This window comes from Aphelocoma coerulescens, chromosome 5 (assembly GCF_041296385.1).
Source record: "Aphelocoma coerulescens isolate FSJ_1873_10779 chromosome 5, UR_Acoe_1.0, whole genome shotgun sequence".
NCBI lineage: Eukaryota > Metazoa > Chordata > Aves > Passeriformes > Corvidae > Aphelocoma > Aphelocoma coerulescens.
This window is the reverse complement of record NC_091019.1, coordinates 16332450-16355957: the sequence shown is the minus strand read 5'-3', so window position 1 is coordinate 16355957 and position 23508 is coordinate 16332450. Positions and strand designations below refer to the sequence as shown.

At 37.0% G+C, this 23508-nt stretch overlaps 1 protein-coding gene across 7 annotated transcripts in view; it reads right to left on the bottom strand.

Moving 5' to 3' along the window:
* Positions 1-1852: 1852 nt before the first annotated feature.
* INSC (INSC spindle orientation adaptor protein) overlaps positions 1853-23508 on the bottom strand; it is a 125397-nt gene continuing 103741 nt past the window's right edge. For 6 of the 7 annotated variants that reach the window (XM_069016835.1, XM_069016836.1, XM_069016837.1 and 3 more), the window contains 6 exons: positions 22466-22637; positions 20124-20302; positions 9170-9236; positions 7205-7360; positions 6474-6550; positions 1853-5120 (listed from right to left, as the gene is read on the bottom strand). In XM_069016835.1, coding sequence (XP_068872936.1) covers positions 4992-5120; positions 6474-6550; positions 7205-7360; positions 9170-9236; positions 20124-20302; positions 22466-22637 — 780 coding nt within the window. In that variant the 3' untranslated portion in view covers positions 1853-4991. Of the gene's footprint in view, positions 5121-5531; positions 6027-6473; positions 6551-7204; positions 7361-9169; positions 9237-20123; positions 20303-22465; positions 22638-23508 lie in introns of those variants that run through there. The other variant, XM_069016841.1, reaches the window with a different exon arrangement.

The window sequence follows — 23508 nt, the reverse complement described above, 5'->3', positions numbered from 1 at the left end:
AAATTCTCCCCTAGATAAAGCATGTGATGATTTCTTCTACTGATAGAATAAGCTTTTAAAATCATTGACTTGTATTAATTGCTGAAAAAAAGGGTTTTATCCTTAGTTTCATGTCGTAAGATTTTTTTTATGTTTATTTTGTGTTAAACCTCTACAATCCTAACTCTACAGAATCCTGGAAACCTTGAGGTTACCTCTGGCTCTTCTTTACTTCAGTGCAAGCAAACTGACTTACAGGAGAAGTCAGAAGAAGCAGCATCAAATAAGAATTCCCTAGATCATTTGTGCCCATTCCATAGTTTTTCTTTTGATACAAGTGAAAACACATATGGCTGTTTCTGGATCTTTTTAGATATATCTACTTGATTTATCATAATCTTTGTCTCAACTGATGAACATATGTAACAGACACATCTTGTTAGGTTTATCTTTTCAGAACTATGCAAAAAAAGAAAATTTTTACAATATGTGGTATAAAAAAATGAATCAGACTAAGTAGATCACTTAGAAGACATATGCATTACTAGGTCACATTCTAAAGGTTGTGAAGAACATAAACAATAGCTGGTTAAAAACCAGTGGTAATCCAGAAAGCTTAAAGAGGGTATGAGCAGTGATTTGTAACACAGGTGATCACAACAGTGATGGGAGAGACACTGCATTATACACACCTTGTTCTTCACATCATTTAAGCTTTTTGATCCTTTTTAATTTCTTTCCAAAGCAAATTAGCAGCACTACCGGCTACATTGTTTTCATTGTTTTTCTCCCCCACTGGTTTCCCATAGGTTTCTTTGGGTTCTAGGAACATTTCAAGTATTAAAAGTCATTGATTGGCTGTTGAAAATTAAAGTAAAAAATCTGATGTTCCAGCATTTGGGCTGTAGGTCTAGTGGGTTGCTTTTACTTCTCTGATTCAGTGATTATTTGGCTGACAACTGATCAATTCATAAACTCTTAGTTAGCAGGTCTGCTTGTAAAAGTACCAAAACATGGGAGTAAGCTACCATATCTATGTTTTTTCTCGGGCTTTTGGGAAGATAGGTTGGTCCTTCCTCTTGTTATAAGAACAATAAACATTTCTTTCTGTTCTAGGTGATCCTTATAACATCCATTTTACAAGATATTTTTGTTACTTAGTTTCTCAGCAAAAACCTTATCAATTTAATAATTATCAGGACCAGACCTTGGAATGTAACTCTCCTCTATTAGATAACTAGCAATCATACAAATATATTCTCCCAAGAGGAAGAAATTTTTCACAGCTGGAAAAAAGAGAAACTCAGATCCAAGAGCAAGCCAGAAAATAGAGATAGGGCCCTCACAAAGAATATAATTATCTAGATTAGATGGCCCTGTGTTTTTCTTGTTCCCAGTTCTTTAACTTGTCAAGGGCTGAAATTATTTACGCACCTTCCCACCAGTTCTGCGCTTCCAACTCCAGCTAACAAATTCACTCTAGACCTTTCTTTCAATGCTTAATGACATCTTCCCTCCCCTTCCTTTAAAAATGGGAACACTGGTGAATAATTTACAGTGTCTAGAGTGCTTCTTTAAATACCTCAAATTTAATATAAACTGAAAATCAAAGCAGATTCCTCAAAATACAAAAGCCAAGGTTATTTAGACTGTTCATTGCTGTTATTTAAAAGGAGATGGTCAACACAAAAATTTGGAACAAGCCATATGAGATACCAGAATCACTCTTGTACAAAGGCAAAACCCTACATTTGAAATCCAGTCTTCTGTATACTAACAGGCAACCCCAAAAAATAGTTAAGATATGCAATTTACAAAGACATTTTTTTATTCTTTGTAGATACAAATACTATTTTAAACTGAAAAGGTCAGACAAGTAACATTCCACATAAGTGATTCATGTACCAAGTACACAATAAACTGAGAAAAACCAAACTTTATTCTATGAATGAAACATCTGGGCCCTGAATATCTGTAAACAGTTTGAAATGAAAGCCGAAATTTGAAGACATTGTCCAAAGTTGCTGGAGTGTAAATCAAAATTACAAAGAATCCTGCAACTCACTGCATGTTTGTTAAGCATTTTTAACCTCACACAAAATTGAAAATGTTCAGAAGAATTTAAGTGAAACTACAACATTTCTAACAAGTTTAACATTCATTTTCCAGGAAGATTAAACCAATACTTAAGCTACATACAGTATAGGTCAATGAGTCCACATAAATTAGCTGATTTGTGAATGTATTACACATACTCTCCACCTCTCTCTCTCCCACCTGTATATGTATATACACAGGGAGTCCAAAGATTGACCCACCACAATACTTTAGTGAAAATCTCTTGATATGAAATATTTTGTTTCATACTACATTGAAAGCAAAAATGTTTATTCTGGCTTAAACTGTTCTTTTTTGTTTGGTTGGCTTGCTTTGTTTAAAAGCTGAGGAGTCACTTTCAAAGCAAACATTTAGAATCCAGAATTCATTCAGAATCCAGAATTCTCATTCAGAATTAATGAGAAAAGTAAATCAATGTTTTTAATGACTCATATTTCCAAGTGAATCAAGAGGTAATGTTAGAGGTATGTTTATTTTCTCATAAACTTTAACATATACAAAAATAAAGTGCACAACTCTAGGTGAAAAAATCAGACCTAGCTAAAATGGTTTTGAGGACACTTAGGTAACAAGAGGTCTGCTGAAATGGCTCTTTCAAGATATATTTTCTGCTGCAAATATGAGTTCCACCTAAATGTATTTTTCTCCTGTAATATAAACAGACACATTCATAATATACACACATAAATGGACAAAATGGGCCTAGAATTATGGACATGTATTTGCAGATTGAGAGTATCTGTAGTAAATTCAGTTCACATTACTGTGAGAGCAAATTAGTTGTTGCCAACCTCCTCCCTGAATATTTGATTGACGTGTTGGAAATGACATTAAAACATTATGAGTCATGATGGCATTTTCTTAATAGCTGCTTCAGTTCACTGTGCACGTGTGGAGAAAAATTTTAAATGAGATTTTAAATTTACCTATTATGGGATAAACCCTACTCCATCTAGAAACTCGTATCTCTGGTGTTAGTTGAAGCTGACAGAATGAGGTTCTGTACAGCAATTCACTACAGAATTTGATATGTGTTTTATCAGGGGTTGCCATGCTATCAGAAAGATAGCAACACAATCTTATTTTGAATTAGTTTTCAATGAAATTTATGAATTTATTGTTTATACCAAGACATCCATGGCTCACATATGTACTTCTGCTTAGCAAGGAAAGTGTTAAAGTCCATCACTAATACAATATTTTTAAAGCTTTACAGTACCATACATTTTAACAATCTTGGAAACTTAAGAAGCTGTCTCAAGGTAAGCAAAAAAAGCAGAATTCATCTCTGTGCTTGCTAGAACATTTGATTCAACACTTCTTTGAATAGCTGCTCATGACAGAGGTCGCTGTATGTTTTGTAAGGTTTTAAAATTCAGTCAAGATAGAGCTTATTAAATGAAGAGCTCACAAGAAAGACATTAAGGCAGAGACTTCTTAACCCATACAATCAAGGGAGAAAAAAGTAGCCATCGTTGTCTCACTGCTTGAAGCAAGACAGATTTCATGTATACAGAAAATATGGAAGTCAACCACAGCTCACAATTTCCTGGTGCCTTTCATCTGAACACCACATAACACTAAATAAACATTAATGAATTAAGCTTCTTAATATATCTACAAAGTGAGTACAGTAAGAAGGAAATGTGGGGGTTTTTTGGCAGATATCCTAGTATCCTAAAATTGCTGATCATAAAATGATCCAAAGCAACGGTTGGAAGCCATCAAGAAAAAAGTATATCTTATTTCGTATTCTATAGAGTGCTTTGTGAGAAGTTAAGGAAAAAAAACACTACCAAGATATTGCTGGTTAAGTAATTTTCAATATATGTAGTTTCTCGATGAAAAGAAAAAGCAAGAATTAAGAATGTTGGTAAAAAAATCTATTTTAAAATCATGTCTGTTATTTAAGTTATCATCCACTTCTCAACTTCCAGAGCTCCTAAAAGTCCCATTTGAGTTTTAAAAAACACAGGGCTAGTTAGAAAACCAGGAAAGTGAAAATTCAAGTTACAATTAATTAAACTCTTCAGATTATTTAGCATATGTGTGAACAGCTTTTCACAAAAACAGTAGCTTGAATGTTAAAAACATGTCTGAACATGAGCAATTCCAGTTCTTGTAAGGCTTGGAAAGGAGAAAACATTATCACTGTGTAATGATTCTAAACCATAGGTGGAAAATCTCATGTTATGAGTTAAAACACACACACCATCAAAGATTTTTCTACAATTCTATGAATTTCTGTAGGAAATTTCAGTCAATGTAAATAAAGAACTTTCTACAAGTCTGTATCCTCTAATGGAGCACATCTTTATACAGCCTAAGAATGTCTTCTAACATCATTTGAAACCAGTATTTGAACATTTTTTGGAAATTTTTCTCTCAGTTACATAATTCTATTAAAAAATAACAACAGTTAAGAACTGGACTCAGACTGTAACATCCCTTTCATTTCAAGGTATATACTTGCAGCTTTTGGGATTATTTTTCTTCTAATACAGATAAGGCTAAAACATTTATTAAAAAACCTACAAAATGTCCTAACTATAGAAAAATATCAGTGATAAAACATCATTACAAGCATTTAACATCAGAGCAACAAATTCTTGGCTTCATTACCTTAATTCAACTATATTAAACAAAACATTTTGTTTGATGGCAATCATAAGGTCTGGTGTGTCTTGGCAGGAAAATAAAATAAAAAATTACCTTTGCAAACCACTGAAACAAGTTTTCTTATTCTGTTCCTTTGCTCCTACAAACCACATGTTCATGGGTTTAGAATAAATAAGTCATAAATAACAATAGGACTAAAACAAAATAAAATTGTACATGTGTTAGCTAACTGTATACCTATCATCCTATATTCTTCACAGGTTTTTGGCTCCCATTTATACAAAGCTCTCTTCCATATTTGTGCATAGCAGAAAAGAATCCACGAGTCTGGGCTTTACCAGCTGCTGAAAGTCTGAATCTTCCAGTCCACCAGGACTCATAACTGCCAGTCTCCGCAAGGCTGCCTAGAAAAACAAACCAGCATCATTGCCATGCAGACAGGTTTGGCAAAGTCTTCTTTGCAGGAGTCCACAACAGCCATATCTAAATAATAGGCAGAACTCAAAACTGAACTGTGCAGGTCTATGAATTCTGCTGCCTGGGTAATCTCTCGTTAGTGTCTTCATCTGTCAGATGAAACTTCCCTCAAGCAAAGTTATTAAATGACAATTATTTTGGGGCACATTACTTCTAGACCTAAGCAGCAGCTCTAAGCACAGTACAAGCCCTCAGACACCAGTAAGAATATCTGTCAGAGCTTGAAGCATCTTATGTGTCAAGGACAATATTTTTAGCACATTTCTATCAGAAAATGTCTTCAGACAGTTACTAAAATATCAGGAGAAGCAGAGTTGCTGAGACAGGGAGGTAGGTAACGTCTCAAGCAATAGGCATGGATTCAAGGAATGTGCAGCAAAAACTTCAGTGAGACAGAAAAATCATAGTCTGGTTTGCTGCCATTGCTCTGTGGTCTCTGCTCTAACCATACAAGATTAACAAGTCTTCTTGGCATGTAGGAAGAATAATCACAGCTTTTTCAATGCTCACATTTATACTTCCTTCATCCTGAATGAGACCTCTTTAAACAAACAAGCTGCAATAACTGAGCTTTACTTTTACATTTAAAACAACATTAATAACATAAAGCACTGTCAAACAATATTCTTCAGTCTTCACCCATCAGAGCTTGTGTCCTAACCCTAGATCACTCATGTTCCCAGGGCCCTTTCACAGAATGCTCAGTGAAATCATTCAGCTCTGGCATTTGGCTCACAGTCCGTGCAGTGCAGGACCAGCAGCGGGAATCTTTCTCCTCAGCAGAGAAAATGTTACTCTTCTGTTGCCCACTCCTTGACTGTGCACTACGTTGTCTTGGAGACACAAATAGAACAAAAAATTGGAGTGGAAGCAAGAAACACTTTTCCCCCTTTTTGGATGCTTTACATAGATATTTTCATATGTATGTGTGTGTGGATAAAGGGCTGCTACCCCCATGACTCAAGGCTAATTTCAACAAACATAGAACCATCACAGAATGGAATTTAGGAATTAATGCATCCTTAAATTCCAAAGTGTTCCAGTGAAATTCTTTGGTGCCCAATAATGTGAAGATGAAGCCATTTTTCCTTATGTGTTAAATCTTCAATCAGATGATGAATAATTGACAGTGTACAGGATTATGCTTAAGGGGAAAAGCAGGAGACCCTGACATGAATTTAAAACATTTCTGCAATACTGATGCATTTTGAAACCTATAGGGATGGTTTTTTTCTTAATTTTCCAGTATAAGCATGGAAGAAAGACTAAAATGTACATACCAGACATGCCACTAAAACAGAATCACTGTTATTTCTTTCTGTTGGTGATCTGCAAAGTTTAATCAGGTGAGGAATACCTGAGTGCACAAAAGAGTGTCAGGAGAAATAATTTAGAAAAACAACTTCTTATTTTGAGAATTTTTTAGATGCATCATATTTATCTTTTTTTAGTAGATATGAGCTCTAATGCAAAGATGAAATGCAAATACTTAAGGGACTTTCCATGGAGCTATGCAGTTCAGAGCAGTGATAATTAATAGTTGTAAAGCATAAACAAATAAATTGAGTTTACTTGCTACTGCTCTCTCAGAGTGGAAATTGTAACTCCATTTTCTTCCCTACTTATCCTCCAATGCACCCTTAAAAAACTCCTACCCAAAGAACACGTTCCCTCCCGTTGGATTCATCACATCTGGACCTGCTGGGGTCCTGGTTTTCTGTGCCCTGACAGATCCTGCACAAGGGTTTACATAAAGGAGTGGAGGAGGCAGCAGAGTCAGTCAGCACAGTAAGGTACAGCTACGCGTTGAGTGGATGCTGCACCTCAGGTTCCTCTGGGAAATGAGCCAGAGGTTCATTTAGCTCCATCTCCTCAGTCATTCTCTGGACAGACTCCATAGGGAATATCTTTCATAAAATTCACCAAGTGAGGCTAAAAATTAGAAAGAGCTTCTCCATGACTGGCAGTTCCTCCCTCTTTCAGTGCCATTAAGCAGAAGACACATCCTTACAGCTGAGTTTTATGGCTGCATCTGCCACCTCGGGATCTCGGCTGAGCCGTGCCAGGGTCACTGCAGATTTCTGCTGGACTCGCTCACAAGCGGCAACTTCAGCTGGATTTCCTGAGGAGGACTTTTCAAAGAGCATTTCCATTAAAAGCTGAACACCTAAAAGAACACAAGAGCCATCGTTATCCTCTCTCCAACAAAAAAACTCAGTGCATTAAAGGGAAAAGGAAAGCTGGGTTAATACAGACCAGTCACTGCCCAAGTAGGGCATGGAGAATACAAAAAGAAGGGCAGCAATTTGGACATCAGCACTCAGGCACATCTGATCTGTGCATAAGTTTGTCTCCACTAGGAAGCTACAGAACTTCTGGACCTAGAAAATGCACTAACTCTTTCCTCCTCTAAAAGTTGGTATTTTAAATTTCACTAATTTATTTCGGTCAACTTAATGCAATTCCTTATTTTCTTCTAAATTAACCTGAAGGGAATTGCTACCTGAAAAACCTGTAATGGCATATTTCAGCTCTCTAAATGAAGTCTCAGTCTCAATTAAAGTAATTATTTTTTGTTTGTTTACATATTTTTAAGCAAGCCTTTAAAAGTTTCCTTCTCAAACTGTTTAAGGGTATTTCAGAATGAGGAATCCTTTAATGAAGGGAATGATTACATTCTGTTTCTTGAAGTTTACTGTACGACTAACCCTTCACTCCAGAAGAGACAATGTCATCCATGTCAAATTGGCTTCACTAACTTATTGTTGCCTGTAGGAGTTGGCACTCTTCTTGTAGTACCACAAAAAAAAAAAAAAAAAGACTTCTCCTTTCTAGATTATTTTAAGTGTAAAGACAATTATGTGCTATTAGACTCCATATGCTATTAGGCATTCAGATTACCTCAGGTAGCATCAGAGGATTTTTAACTGTTAGAACATTTGCATAAATAATTCAGAGAATTATCATCAGAACCACGCAGCTAGATAATAATCAATCAGCATACAAAAAAGTCAGGGTTGAGAAGAAAGTATCTAAACTCTCTAGCATTCAAAGACCATTCTCAGAATGTTGCTTCTGACTAGCACCTGCTTATTATAACATTAGGCAGACACAAAAAAGACTTTACACAAAGAATGAATGTCAAACCCCCTCAAAAGCCAGGGGGCAAATGTTTCTTGTGAACTTCCATGATGAAGTCTATACAGCAATTTTACCTGGTGTCATTGTCCCTGACAATCCACTGCAGTGCCTAGCATGAGTTAGGCCTACTTGGCCTAGCAAAGCAATATATATGAATTTTCACTGCAATTTAATGTTTCCCACCAAAAAAAAAAAAAAAAAAAGGCACCTGTTTTACTATATTTCTTGGCCTTGAATTTGCTGGTAGGTGTATTAATACAGCATTTATATCTTCCTCTATTTCATTCACAGAATTATTAACTTTTTGGACTTCTGGTGTGCCAGTAACACCCAGGATTTCTTCAACATAGTGAATTTTGCATAATGTGGTATTCAAAGAAGTGTGAGAAAAAAACTGGCAATTGCTGTATAGTAATAAGTACATAATACTTCTGAACACCTGTGAAAGAAGTGACACAAAATGCAGGTATGCACGGCTCAGCATCAGGTGATGACCTGCAGCTTGTAAGAATTGCCACATGGTGTAATTACCACAGTAAAGGTTGTTGAAACCTTTTTTACTACTTAGGTTTGCATCTAGGAGTAAGTCACACACACGGAACACCAGCAATGTGGTCACAAATGCAAAGTTTCCTAAAACAGTGGCATTTTATTTGTCATGTAGAACCACCCCCAGGACTCATTTTGTGCCCTGCAGCAATGTGCAATATCCAGCTGAGATAGGATGTAAAATGAAGCTTTATCAGTGAAGCCTTTCTCCTTTACCTTGTAAGTCCCATCTACTCAGACTCTCCAAAAATAAATTGAAAAAATATAATTCAGCTAAAATACATACCATTTCCTTGAATGATTTCTGAAGCACACTGGTCCAACACAGACATGTTTGCCAATATTGTTACCACCTGTTGTTAAAAAGAGAAGGAAATATGAAGTCTAGTCCTACAATTCAGTAATATTAAATATCATTGTGGTTCATAAAATAAATATGGCAGAAATATGGCAAACATCTGGGAGTGCTGTTATTGAGCTGAATCGGTTCAGGTGAAATGCTAAGAATCCTCACAAGAGATCTGGAGTTTTGAGCTTTGATTCAAGGGAATATTTAAGGAATATTTTTCAGTTTTGTTGAAGTCAAGAAAGGTGTGCATGTCAAGGCACTATCTCAAAAGGAACTGGACTTAAAAATCTGTTTATACCTTTCCAGAGGTATAGACCATGGTCAGGCTTGTACCAACACATTCTGTGTTGATATGTACACAAGCATATTCTGAGATCTTGATTTACAGAATTTCTTATCCCAAAAAACTTTAACTGTTTTTGAGGTTAGGTGTAAATCAACTTGCTTAAAGTGATGCAACAAGCCACTGACAGAGCCTGGACCCTGTGGTGCTGTTGGCTTTCAGTCCCCCATTCCCTTCATTGATATCACATACTTTCTCACACATCTGGCAAGACATTCTTCTTTATCCTTCAAATAGTTTGCTTTTTGCATGCAGACACATCTCAATATTAACAGCATATGTGAGAGACCAAATAATAAATGCTAGAGATGGCCAGAATGCAAAACAGAAACAATATCCTTTCTTAAGAGGTTTTAAATTTTCTCTAATCTAATTCAGGAAAACTGACCAGCCTCAAAAATAATGGTCAATTTTGGAAATGGTTATCAACTTTTTAACAGTACAGTGTCAGTTCAGAAACCAGCAAACTTAGATCTAAGGAGGCATGAGATCAAATCATCATTCTGATCTCACTTTGCCTTTTTAAAAACAAGGATGACTCATTTCCGATGCCATGACATAAAGGTCTTCCACTTTGGAAGGCAGTGTTACAGTGTCATCTCTCTGAATAAATATACTTACTTAGCATGCAAATGAGTTTCTGAAACTCTAGAGTGACAGGTAGAAATATGGTAACTCAGTGTATGTCTATGTATTTATTCCATATTAATTATTAACTGTGTTGCAGGCAGAGTGTATATGTTTTCTCATTCTAAATTATATCCCGTTAATGAAAATTGCTTCCTCTGTGCAGAATCTGTACCCCATGTGGCTTTCTAAGCCACAGATGAAGAATTCAATTAACCACAATTTGAATACATGCCAATTATTCCACTGCTTCAACTTATTTTGTCTAATAAGTATTTTCATACATAAAAATAGTTTGTGTGCATCTTTTGACACCAAAAAATTATTTGAGGTTATAGCTGTACTTCCTTTGTGTTGATTATGTGGCCCCCATATTTTGCAAGGTTTATGGACTACCCTAATGGATTTGTATGCAACCTTCTCCAGAGGGGTATAAAAAAGACCCTTATGATCAATGACCATCAAGTTTTACCTATATTATCTTTTAAAATCTTAGTAGGACTCAAATGGTAGTTAAGACATGGATTAGCTCACTCCATATGGATAATTTTTCTTTTCCCAAGAAAATTCATTTTCCTGTGATATAAACAATGTAACAAGATAGGATAATGTAAAAGTATAATAGGCAAGCAGAATAAAGAGTTGACTTTGAATGCTCTATTTCCCCTACACTTTCCTATTTTAAAGTTCATGCAACTTACATGAAAATTTCCAAAGTTCAAGGAAGTTTCCTACTAAAGGTAAACACTCTAGAGGAAAACTCAACAAATGTAGACTTGATTTCAGAAAGTAACACGTCCCTGAGTACTGGTATTAATGAAATCTCATCTCTTTTGGATTTAGAGTTTACCAAAAAACATAAATAGATGTTTTCTAGTAGCATGTCTCCCTACATCTCTAGATGCAGATTTTTAGGGGGGTTTTGTCTAATGATACCCAGACTTACAGTGCAATCTTTACCTTAGACTCTCTTCCCATTATCTGGCTCCAAATTTCATAAAGCCTTAGGCAGTCTCAAAAATAACTACAAAGTCCTGTTGAATCAGCAAACCAGTTCAGAGGTTATTTTGAGACATGGAGCACACAAACAGATACAGATAAAAGTGACTGCCTAAGCCTCATTTCATAGTTGAAAATTACTGGGAAAAAAAAGATACTAAAACCTCTTTTTGAACTGAAATAACTTTGAAATAATTGAAAGACTTGAAGACATCTAACATGGAATCTCTACTGTTCAATTTCAATTTTTAATATCAATTTCATTACTTGCTCAAGTAATTAATCCTGTAAAAGAGCACACTCTATGATTACAAAGCACTGGCACCTGACACAATTTATGATTCTTGCAATTCTTCTGTATTCCTAAGCCATGAAATGAACTTGTGGTCAACTCAAAGTATAAGAAAGAGGATATCCTGAAGGCAGGACATGTAAGACCTGGTCATCTGCCAGTGCCATCCTACCACGCAGAAGGAATGTGCTGAAACCACCCACTAATTCCAGTACGCTAGTGATGTCTTAACCTCTGGGATTTGTAGATGTGCTATTAAGCAAATTTTTTCAGGGAATCCAGCATAATTCCCTACCTCAGCACCTGTATCTCTGCTAGGCAGATTTGCTTTAGAGGTGGATCTTGATCCATGCATTTCCAGTATCTGTGTTTTAGCAGTGCTCTCCGATAGACTGACACAGGCTGGTCCACACTCCTTTCCCTGCTATCCAAATCCATCAAGAATTGCAGGTGCCTCTCTAAAACAGCAGTGTGATAAACCTGGTTGCTGCAGTTTTCTCTGTGAGCTGGCAGCCCTAAATCCACTGTACTAATGAAGACCACAGAAAAATAGACTTGATCAATGAATAATCAGCATAGAATCATAGAATGGCTTGGGTTGGAAGGGACCTTAAAGATCATCTAATTCCAATCACTGTTGTAGGTAGAGACACTTCCCACTTGATCAGGTAGCTCAGAGCTCTATCCAGCCTGGCTTCAGGCACTTCCAGAAATGGGACATCCACAATTTCTCTGGGCAACCTATTCCAGTGCCTCACCACCCTCACAGCAAAGAATTTCTTCCCACTATCTAATCTAAACCTACTCAGTTTCAGTTTGAAGCCGTTCTCCCTTGGCCTGTCACTACATGCCCTTGTAAAAAGTCCTTCCCCATCTTCCCTGTCGGCTCCCTTCAGGTCCTGGAAGGCCTATGACATTTCTTTGCCATCAGAGATGGATGATTCAGGTCAGTGTCACGAGTTCCACTGCTAAAAACAACCAGTGGAACAGGCCTGCCGGGTTCATCCCGCGCTCAACACCTGCCTGCTACAGCGTGCTCGGCTCTACACACCTGAACCACGGAGCACTGAGACACAGGAAAATGCAAAAGCTCAGCAAAGGAATTCTCAGACCAGCTCATCTTTTAGCACCTTTTGAAGGGGCACCAACTTAGCAAAATAGCAACATGCAGAGATTTCACTGGGAGTAGTAGGATTTTTCACAAGAGACTAAGTAGTTAACCTTCAGAACTTAAAAAAACACATCTAAGATCAAGAAGCTTCGAAGGTTCATCATTACATGGTTTTTGGTGAACTGAGTATAAAGACATATTTGAGGCAGAAGGGTGCCTTTAGGTCCTTGGAAAATTTCCCTATTTAATAAATTAACTTTAAAAATAGTGTCATTATTTCATATTTTTCAAATGTCAATACAGCATCATCTTCTTAGTCTTGCAGTTGCCCTGGAAATTAGTCTGAAATCTAATTTAAAATCTCTGTTTTTATAAGCAAAATAAGTAAACAGATATTAAACAGATACCTCTCTTAAATGACAATATCATATATTTTTATAAAATTGGTGGTGCTGATCTCCTTTGGTTATTCTATACATATATTTCATAATTTAAAATTAGTTTTTATTTTGGCAGCTTCCTTCCACTCCCTAAGACTTTCACACATATTGAATTTACGAGTGGTAAACCTTCCTTTTCAGTTCTGTAGTCTGCTTTGCACTAAACTGTAGAAATTTGAGTTGTCAAGAGCAATTTAAATTTGAGAAAACACGGGTAATTAAAAACCTTTAAAATAGTTTTGTTCAAACTGCAGTCACCTTGAAAATTGTTTTTGCTAAAATATGTAATTACTAACACTATAATAACACTTTTCTAAACAACTAATGGCAACTAATGCTCACCAACCAGCGCACAGAGGTACTGAATATTTGATGCAAAAGTGAAAACTAGATACAAATGCTTTGCTATAAAATAAGATACACTGAAAGTGTAAATCTGTGTAAATCTATCAAAGAGATTTAAACTTAAAGAATACTTAAGAAACAGAAGGCTTCTCTGATAACTTTCCCTTAGTGGGAGATTTAAGATGATCTGAAAGTATCTCCCATTATTGTGAAACCAGCTACTCAGGCAGAAAGATGCCACAGGATTTGGAGGATGAAAGCACATATTTTAGCCTGTTAAAGGGCCAATATCTTACACAATTGAGGGTCCCTTACCTCATTTGTGGGAGGGGGGTGTCTACAGAGGTGGAAGGTGTGATACTAATATACCTTTATTGATAATAAAGGCACACTGCTCAGTAGGCTTTTATCAACAGTCCTGACATAAAAAGAAAGACACAAGCTCAAAAAAAGAATTAGCAAGTAATTTAATAAAGTGGCAAAGTAGATCAATATAGAATTGCTAATTCTCTTAGTTAATTACTCCTTTAAGGCTGATTGATTGCTAAGTAATATTAATTTTTGTACATATTATACGAGCATTTTGTAATTCACTCAAATAAATGACATAAGCATAACTGATAGTGTGCCTGCAAAGTTCCAGATACCCATCTTCAGAAACAAAGTGGCACCTGAAAACTACTCAGAAGCAAGACAGAGTCTCTGTTTCTGAAAGTAAATTAAAATCATCAGAACATCACAATTCAAGATCCATCCACAGGGAGACAGCAAAAGAGTACATATAGCAGGGATCAAGAACAGGCATTACAGCAAGTTGAGGGAGAAAAAACCTTTCAAGATGTTATCTACTGGGAGAAAAAAACTTCACTAAGAAGTCTCTAGAAATATTTTCTGGGGCATTATATTGCTTAAAAAGAGAAAATAATTCCAATTGCTTCTGATAGCCATATTTGTGATAGGGAATTTAGTTTTCCTCCCTGAAAACAGGACATAAATACACCTAGATGAGCAGAAGAAGCTAACATCCCCATAAAATAATAACAGTGGTTGGAGACAGGATCTGCTTGCAAAGTCTAGGTTTATTCTGAGACTGTGCCAGGGAACTGTATTCTTGGCATGCTGAGGCATAGCAGCAGGGACTAAAGCCGTAGGAAACTTATATTTTGGAACAAAGGAAGTCTTTACTACATTTTTATTTACTTTACTTCCTATTGCTGACTAATCTAGATAAGTAATAGGCAGAATATCCAGGTTCTCACATTATTTGTTTATAAAAAAGCACATAGGACATGCACCCTGTATGGGTCACATTGTGAAAGAACACATCCCATAAACCAGGGCATATAACTAGAAGAGTGACTGAGTTAGTGGCCACAGTTTTTTCTGTCTTTCAGGTTAAAACCTGGTGGGGGGAAAGAATAACCATCTTTCAGACTTCCTCCAAGGAGTTGAAAAGCCTCTCATGTTTTGAAACGGGTTCAACCAGCCAAAGGCACCTAAGGCATCTGATCTCCCCAGAGTACAAATTAGCTTTTCAATACAAATTAGTTCTTCAACTGAGCAGAGATTTTATTCTTCCAACTGAGCTCCTTGCTTTGCAAGTGGGAGCACATTGTCTTATCCTGCATAGAATCTGAAATGGGAAAGGCAGAATTGTAACTAAGCAGGAATTTTGTCTCAAAAATTTTAGCGCTTAAGATAGAGAGTTGGACCCCTGAAGTATAACAACCCATAACACTGACCACATAATGCCAGTCAGTACTGTTATTTATTTATGCTGGTCACATGTGTGATGTGGGGATCTGTTAATCCACTGCTTTTCCTACTTCACATGACCCCCTTGTGCCCTAGCCCTGGCCACTCCCTCGGTTTCTCCCTATTTGCTCCTGTACCCCAACCCCACCCAGGGACCGCCCCTGGGCCCCTGACAAAATCACCCGGCACTCAGACCATGGGGTCTCTCTACCTCTGAACATTACGGGGACAAGATGTGATTAAAGCCATCTCAAGCCCTCATGAGAGACCCTTCTCTGCCTTCTTTACCACCCCTGCATTGTAACGCTGCTGGCTGCCGGAGCCAGATGGAGGGGCTGTCCGAAATGGACTCAGGGATGTGACTGATTGCATGGCCCTAGGAAACCTCGCTGAGCTCTCCGGGAGCAGCAGCCTGCTAGGCAGAGTCCAGCAGTTGCAACAGTGCATGAAAAGAAAGAGATAACCAGTTGAAAAGAAAAAAAAAAAGACATCAGGAAAATTATTATCACAGTCTTGCATGGGAAACTTATTTGGATATCAATAATATAATGGTGTGGTTAAAATTCAGATAGTCAGGTGACTTTTGGCCTAATTTTCATTTTTTCATTTGTTACTGGCAGTCATGTTTCTCTTGATTTCTTAAGCTTTTTTAAATAACTTAATTTTTTTAAATTTATCTGTTCTCTTTCTAGTTATATTAGTTTAAATCACGTTTTCTCAGTGTGATCTAGTCAATACTGGAAAGGATCCTACAATTTTAATGTACAGTTTACCAGGCACAGTGCACAGCCAGGCCTCTCAGAGGGAAGGCAATCCCAACCACATGTCTAGTGATCATGGTACTAATGTCAGAGCTGGATATTAACAGAGACCTGTGCAAGAAAATGGTACAGATACCCTTTTATGACCTTGTCCATATGTGGAGGCTTTGTTAATAAACTCCCCAGTATTCAAGAAACTCACATTGAGAAGTAGTACTGCAAGTTTCTTTCATACAGCCAGGGATTTTCAAAAGAAATCTAAAAGAAGTGTTAATACTCTTCTCATTAGAAACATAATTCTTAGAGTGTTTTACCTGGGGTTCAAAAATATTTAAAAAGCAAAACTTCTTTGTATTAAAGTAACAACTGTCTCTAACTTCCTTTTGACATGACAATCTCCATTTAAGGAGGAAAAAAGTGAGGAAAGACAGGAAAAAAAAAAAAACACAAATGCCTGATAAGGAAAAGAAAGATGAAGAGCAGAGAAAAAATGTGGAACCTAGAGGAAATACCTAGAGGTATTGAGGATTTAAAATCTTAAGTGAGACAGAAGATCTAAATGACAAAACCAGCAGCATCTCCCAAATACCAAGAAAACAGGAATTTATCAGAAGAAAAAAAAAAAGCAGCAACCATTTCCATTTTTTCCTTCCAACTTAATAGCCTTTCTCCACCTCAAAGTGTTTTGAAACTTAATTCACTGATTTTAGACCTAAGAATAACCACTTTAAAATGGATGTGTTCACTGCACATTAATTCTTTGTCTGCCTGAATAAGAGAAGATCAGAAAGTGTTAGGCTATACCTCCACAACTTCACAGGTAAGGTGAGAATACTAACAACACTGAAGAGACAAGTGGGAATGCAGAGAGAAAAGTTTTATTATATATAAACATACTGTGCACACACATACATATTTCATATTTTTCCATGTAGAGTCTAAGATGATGGTTAAAGTCAAGAAGACTGTGAATGATAAGGGGTTTGGCTAAACCCCTCTCCTGACAGGGCTTAAACTCCATTAAGACTGTATATACTACACTGCTGAATTTAGGCATGAGCCCTTCTGACAGGATATTTTTATACTTCTCTAAGTAAAAAACCCCCTCTTCAGAAAATAACTGTCTGCAGAAAGAAAAATAACATGGTACATTCGTATGCATTTTGACCCAAAAGAAGGGACTAAAGAATATGGAAAATAACTAAAGAATCTGGAAAATATTGCTTTATGACAATACTTATACCATGTTTTTTGCTAAATACTGAGGAATCTCAGTATAATGTTGCTGGCTACAGAAACTGTCACATGCTTCTATAAAATGGACAACAATAATTTTGTTTATCAGTAAGTCCATCTCTCAGTTCTAGATTTCTTTCCTGACCTAATCTAACACTGCCTTGGAACTGAAAGAAGAAGTAGGTTGGTTTTCAGATAGTGAAGACAGGAAATGTTTGTTATCATTTACACAAAAAAGCTTTCCAGAAGTCAAAAGGCAGAACATTTTTAAAGGTGCTTGAGCAGTAAAATACTTCTCGCAGACAACACACAATGTATCCGACATCCAGCTCCTGGGAAGACTGTTATTTATTTGTACCATCACAGAGGATGGTAACTAATAATAATTCTATGTCCTGTATAGAAGGACATAGTGTGAATTTAAGATGAGATAAAATGGCACAAAGGAAAACAAAGTTCACTGTTCCTTCCCTGCGTTTCAGCTGTCTTTCTCCCATTTTTGGCTTACAGAGAAAAGCACACTTCAGTCTAGCAAATTAAACTTTCTTAAATCAGCATTAATGCTAAAGTAGTAATATACTTGGAAATACTAGGTGGTTTTCTATAAGTAGCTGTGTTATTTCAATTAAAGTTTTGTATGGAAAACAGAGCATTTAAGTTTGAGGGACTCTTTTATACAATTTCATAATTCAGACCATATTTTGTTGCATCTGCTATGAATCTTCTTACTTTGTTTAATTGTTTTAACATTTAGTATAACTCAATTCCATACCATCTGTTTCACTGGCCAGGATGACTTAATCGTTCAGAATGGACATTAGTCCATGAAAATACATTTCACATTTTTTGCATATTCCAAAATAAAATCTTGAATCAAAAAAATTTTCAAACCTACTCATCTTTAATGTACATCTCCCTAGGCAAATGTCTACTGCCTGGGACATAATAACATATATACTGGGAAAAGATATTGACTACATTAGTTACCTAAAAGGATGTACAATCAAAAACCAAAATGGCAATTTATGATAGCCTTATAAAAATATAGTATTGTACTGTTTTTTTTCTTTTCAGGTGAGAGTATTTTCCTCATTGCAACTAGGCTCAGGGCAATTTAAAAGGCAATGTATTCCATAATTGGCAGATACCACCCCCACCCCCAAATACAGGACTGAAACAAGGGGAGCAATTTAGTCAAACACACACTTGTTCAGGAATTGAAGGAAGACTTCCACATTACCAAAACTTCTTGACTGGCAGCTCTTAAAAGACAAGATGAGCAGCACTCAGATCCCAGCTGGACATTCAGTGCTCAATAAAAGAAGACCCCAAGGTAGGATTTTATACTTCCCATTGCTGCAGGAGCCAAGGAGTCAGCTCAGAAGCTTCCTGCAGCACACCACAAAGAATATCACCCTTTCTGCTCTAGTTTTTCATTCTGAGATGGAAGGTGAGGGGTTATGAGGGATGAAATCTCATCAGTTCTTGGAAGGATGCCATTCAGTTTGCTTTTCATCCAGCTAGTGAGATGAACTTGCAGCTTGCAGGTTGTAAAAGGCCTGGAACAAGTCTGTCACCTAAAAAAAGTCATAGGTATTTCTTTCAATGTCTGCCTGCCTCATAAAAAGAAGGGGCTTGGTGTGCTACCCTCACAGCAAACTGCAGACTCACGGGTGACAGCAGAATTCAGATGAGGGCATAAAGAAATACGGAAATCAAAACTATGAGAGCATACGGGAGGAATAAAACAAAAAGGACTTGAGGAATTCTACATATGTAATAGTACCCAGCCATGTCAACACCACAGCTGGTATCCTTGACTTTGCCCAAAGAGCAACACAGTAATTATGGCTTAATTCTATCTTTTTATGCACAGTCTTGAGCTGAAAAACTAGTAAGTGTTATTAATATAAGCTAGGTTACCTAGTAACCCCTGTAGAACACCAATAATTAGTTTCTAGGGTCCACTGTGCCTTAATCTCCAAGGCCTGGCTCCTGGTTAAGGGTGAACAAAGCCTTCTTTGACAGTGCAGATCCTAAATCTACCATAAGTCATCTCTTGGCTACTTCAGAGGTGTGAAGGGGAAGGTTGTGAGGCCTGAATGATGGACTTTTAGTTACAATCACAAGGTCTCTTGAACAGAAGTAGATTAAGGGAGCTGAGTACCAACCTCCATCCCTCAGCAGTGACTGCTGGAACCCTCAGGCCTCATGCACATTACTCTGCTGAGGCAAAATTAATCTCTGAGATGCCAAATAAGCAGTGCCTCTGCAGCACCCCATTGCATAGGAGTTCCTGAGAGGAGCAAAAGAATTCCCTCTGATTTCATCCGTGCATTACCACAGACCTTAAGTAGTCTGTGTCCCTTTACAAAAAAAAAAATTAAAATAATGGTGAGAAGGAAAGAGAAAGGCAAAAGTACATTAGCAGTATTTGCCAATAAAAATTTGCAAACCATCTACCAGGCAGTGAGGACTTGGTCCAAAGCCCACCGACGTCAATGGGCTGGGGATCAGATCCTTATTCAGCTTTTGGAGCTAATTCTTCTTTGAACTGACAACCATTTATTTAGGCTCCATGTATATCTTTGCCTCAAAGCTCCATCTGTTCAAGTTTTGAACCACTCCAAAGACAGAGATCGACCACCTCTCTGGGTCTCTGTGTCACTGTTTGGCCAAATTCATGATGGAAAAAAAAAATTTACTATCTTAAATGTTTGAAACTGCACCTTTTTTTTTTTTTTTTTTTTTTGGAAATCACATTCAAGTTGTTGTATTTTGTAGTGCTCATTAAAAAAAAACCACAACAAACCAAAATCAAAGAAGGAACTGAAGCAGATAAAGAAAGAGGCATATATTGAAAAGAACCAAGAAAGGAATACATGAAAGAAATTTAGGTCTGACTGTGCCAAAACAGACACAGTGCTGAAATCTGTTGGCTTTTACACAAATGTGACAGTGGCTTGCTGAGAAATTCCTCACCTGATCCCGAGAATATGGAGTATCCACTATGCGTTTGTCGGAACATGCTGCTAGGAGAATCTTCATTGCATTTAACTGGAGCAATATTTCACAAGCCATGGTATCAAAGAAAGTAATATTGGCAAGAGCTGCTGAAGCCAGCAGGAAAACTTCACCTGATGAGGCTTCTTGGCACAGTTCTAGGAATGCAGAAAATAAGCTGAATAAAAGTCATTCCTTTATTGCAGCATTTAAAGGCAATATTTAAGCATCTGCAAGTTGCAGTAGTGATCTTATTAGCAAATATCAAGTTCATAAACATTGAGATAAAGAGGAAACAAAAAATAAAGTTGATTTTTTTCAATTATGTAACATCATAGAGTGGTTTAGGGTGGAAAAAGACTTGTAAGATCATCGGCTCCAACCAAACCCATCACTGCCAAGTCCACCACTAGACCATGTCCCCAAGTGCCACATCTGCACAGCTTTTAAATACCTCCAGGGATGGCGACTCAACCACTTCCCTGGGTAGCATTTCCCAGCACTTAACAACCCTTTCCATGAAGTAATTTTTCCTAATATCCAATCTAAAACTCCCCTGGCACAACTTGAGGCCATTTACAGTTGTTCTATCACCTGTTACTTGGAAGAAGAGACCAACACCCACTTTACTACAACCTCTAATGAATTATATGCTCTACCTAATATACCATTCTATTGGGAATATTTCACTGCATGTTGTTCAAAATAAAGCTTTAAATACAGGAGGCAGAAAGCTAACAGTAAATGCTCCATAAGAGAATAATTCTGTTATACATCCTCTTCTTTAGAGAAAGGTACATATACATGTTGCCTATCTCTAAATCTAATTCTCTGTAGTCGAAAATCATCGTGCATATTTTTCAACTTCAATAAGAAGTGCTGAAGAGACAGCTACCTTTTAATCTCTCGTACATATGTACTTTAACTAAGATGTGAATCACCTGGTAATGGGATTTCTGCATGGTTTAAAAATTGAACATATTACAGTAATTCAATTACTGAGTTATAAATATTACAAGGAAACTGGTGTGTGATTACTGAAATGGCTCTTGCAAAGTTATACATGTTCCATTTTTAATGCTTACATTTCTTGGGCAGAATATATATCACTAAAATTCCTGTGGAACTTAAACAGCAACAATTGAGGAAATGATCCACCAGCTAATGCCTTCTGGATAGGCTGTTCAGATTGGCCCTTGGCTCTGGTACACTATAATAACCCAGAAAATCATCTGAAACAAATCAGGACAGATGCCTCTAGCTACAACAGAATCAAGCTCAGCACAGCTTAATTCCACCTGCTGGATTCAGGGCAGTGTCACAGCAAAAGCTTCTCCATTTGTTGCTGGACATCAGGAATAAACTGTTCCCTTGATTTTTGCATCACTAGTTCTGTTTGGGCCTATTGAAGAATTCCTAAATACATTTCAGATAATTCCCAGGCACTGCAGAATCCTCAAACACAGGTACTACTCTTTTTTTCTTATTTAAAACAAAAACCCAAACACAAAAACATGCATTCAAATTGAAATGCTGCAGTCTAACTGTAACCACTGGGCTCACTAGAAAAACATCCAAATGTACTGATCCATTATACATGAGAAATCAAACTAGAAAACCCAAACAGTACATTTTGACGTGGAGCTCTGGGAAACTGAATTTCCAAACTAGAGAGAAGAGAATGCCTGAATGAAAGCTTCTGGTATTTGAGAGGGAGGGAGCACAGTGCCAGAAATAAGATATTCCTCTCTTTATAAAGTAATGAGAAATGTCATCTTGTTTTTCTAAAGTATCCTCACTGACCCAGGTTAAGAAAAATCTTGCTGTTACCTTTGTCTCTTTTAATCATGGATCAGAGGCCTAGACAAGAAAGACAGATCTTTTATTTCTTTTTAACAATACCTATAAATTATACGACACACTACTTTTCCTCTGAATTGTCATACAAATGCAGATGTAGTGGTGAGCTTGAGTTCTAGCAAATTTGGAAAATAGAACAGGCATGAAGGTTAGCAGCTCTTAATATTGCTCTTTTACAGATAAACATCAGGCAAGAGAACGCTTTGCTGAGTCTTTTTTTCCTGAGGCTCTTAAGGTAGATTTTCACACATATATTATTTTTACAAACATGCATAAATTCTATTCAAATGTGGACTGGAGTAAAAAATATTACGCAATTTCAGAATTCTCTGGTTCAAAATTTAAAATTGTTATTTTGTCTGTTAAGGGAAGTATGGTAAACCTTATTTAGGGAATATTTCTAATGAAAGAGTCCTGCCCTGTTTTTTTAACTGAACTCAGAAGTCCTGCAGAAAACTTACTGACAAGTGCTGTCACAATTTCTTCCATATTTTCCAGAAAGCTGCTGAGATGCTGAGTGAACGTGAGGTGTGGAGATGTGATCTGGGCTATTACTGCAGCTGCTTCTGCATGAGTAGCTTCAGAATGGCTGCTATCAGTGAGGATGTCAGCCAGGCACAGTATCCCATCAACCTATGGAATAACAATAGGTAGAAGTTAGAAATACTGTAGGAAGCACTTTTGCAACCAAAGATGGTTTTCCAGTTGTCTTTTCTCAACGGTGACTAAACTACTCAACTTATTTTCAAAAATAACCTAAACTTGATGGCCTTTGTGATGCAGGAAGCTTCAGTTTAGCAAATACAAATGAGTTTAGCACATGAGTTTGTGGACCTGCCAAAAGTCTTGCAGTTCCTTCTTCCTTAATGTTTCCATGAAATCAATTTTGGTCAAACAAAATCTTTTCTGACAGACATCCTAATTTAAAAATGAATCCAAAAATAAGCTCTGATAAGCAAATGCCAATTGCTACTATGCCTCATTTGAGGTCCACCACAAGGCTCGAACCTGAGTATGCACTAAGCTCTAAACAGATACACTTGACACTTTTCCCTGAAATTGTCCCAAAGCAAACACAGGATTGAAAAGAATACTATTAAGATGACCCTGGCCAAAATGTTCCTGATGAGCTTGCAGAGCACTTAAATTAAAGCCAGGTCCACATATCCCTTGCTTACTTCAAAGGGAAACAGAAAAATGAGAAATGACTTAGGTTTATGACTTTAGAGTGTTTGAAGTGTTCTTACACAGTTCAGGCAGATAGATCTTTTACACACATATTGGTTAGATGACAGGAGACTCACTGACACAATGAAAGACAGCAATGGAGCACATCCACTGGGATCATTGTTAGCAACCAAGTGCAGGAAGGGAACGTTCTCCGTGCACAGAGGCATAATCTGTGAAATTTCAAATTAGCAGCAATGTGTTTCTCCCCATTTAACATAGCCCTGAATAATTTATCACGTTGACAAGCAAGTAGTTAGAACACAGAATCATTTAG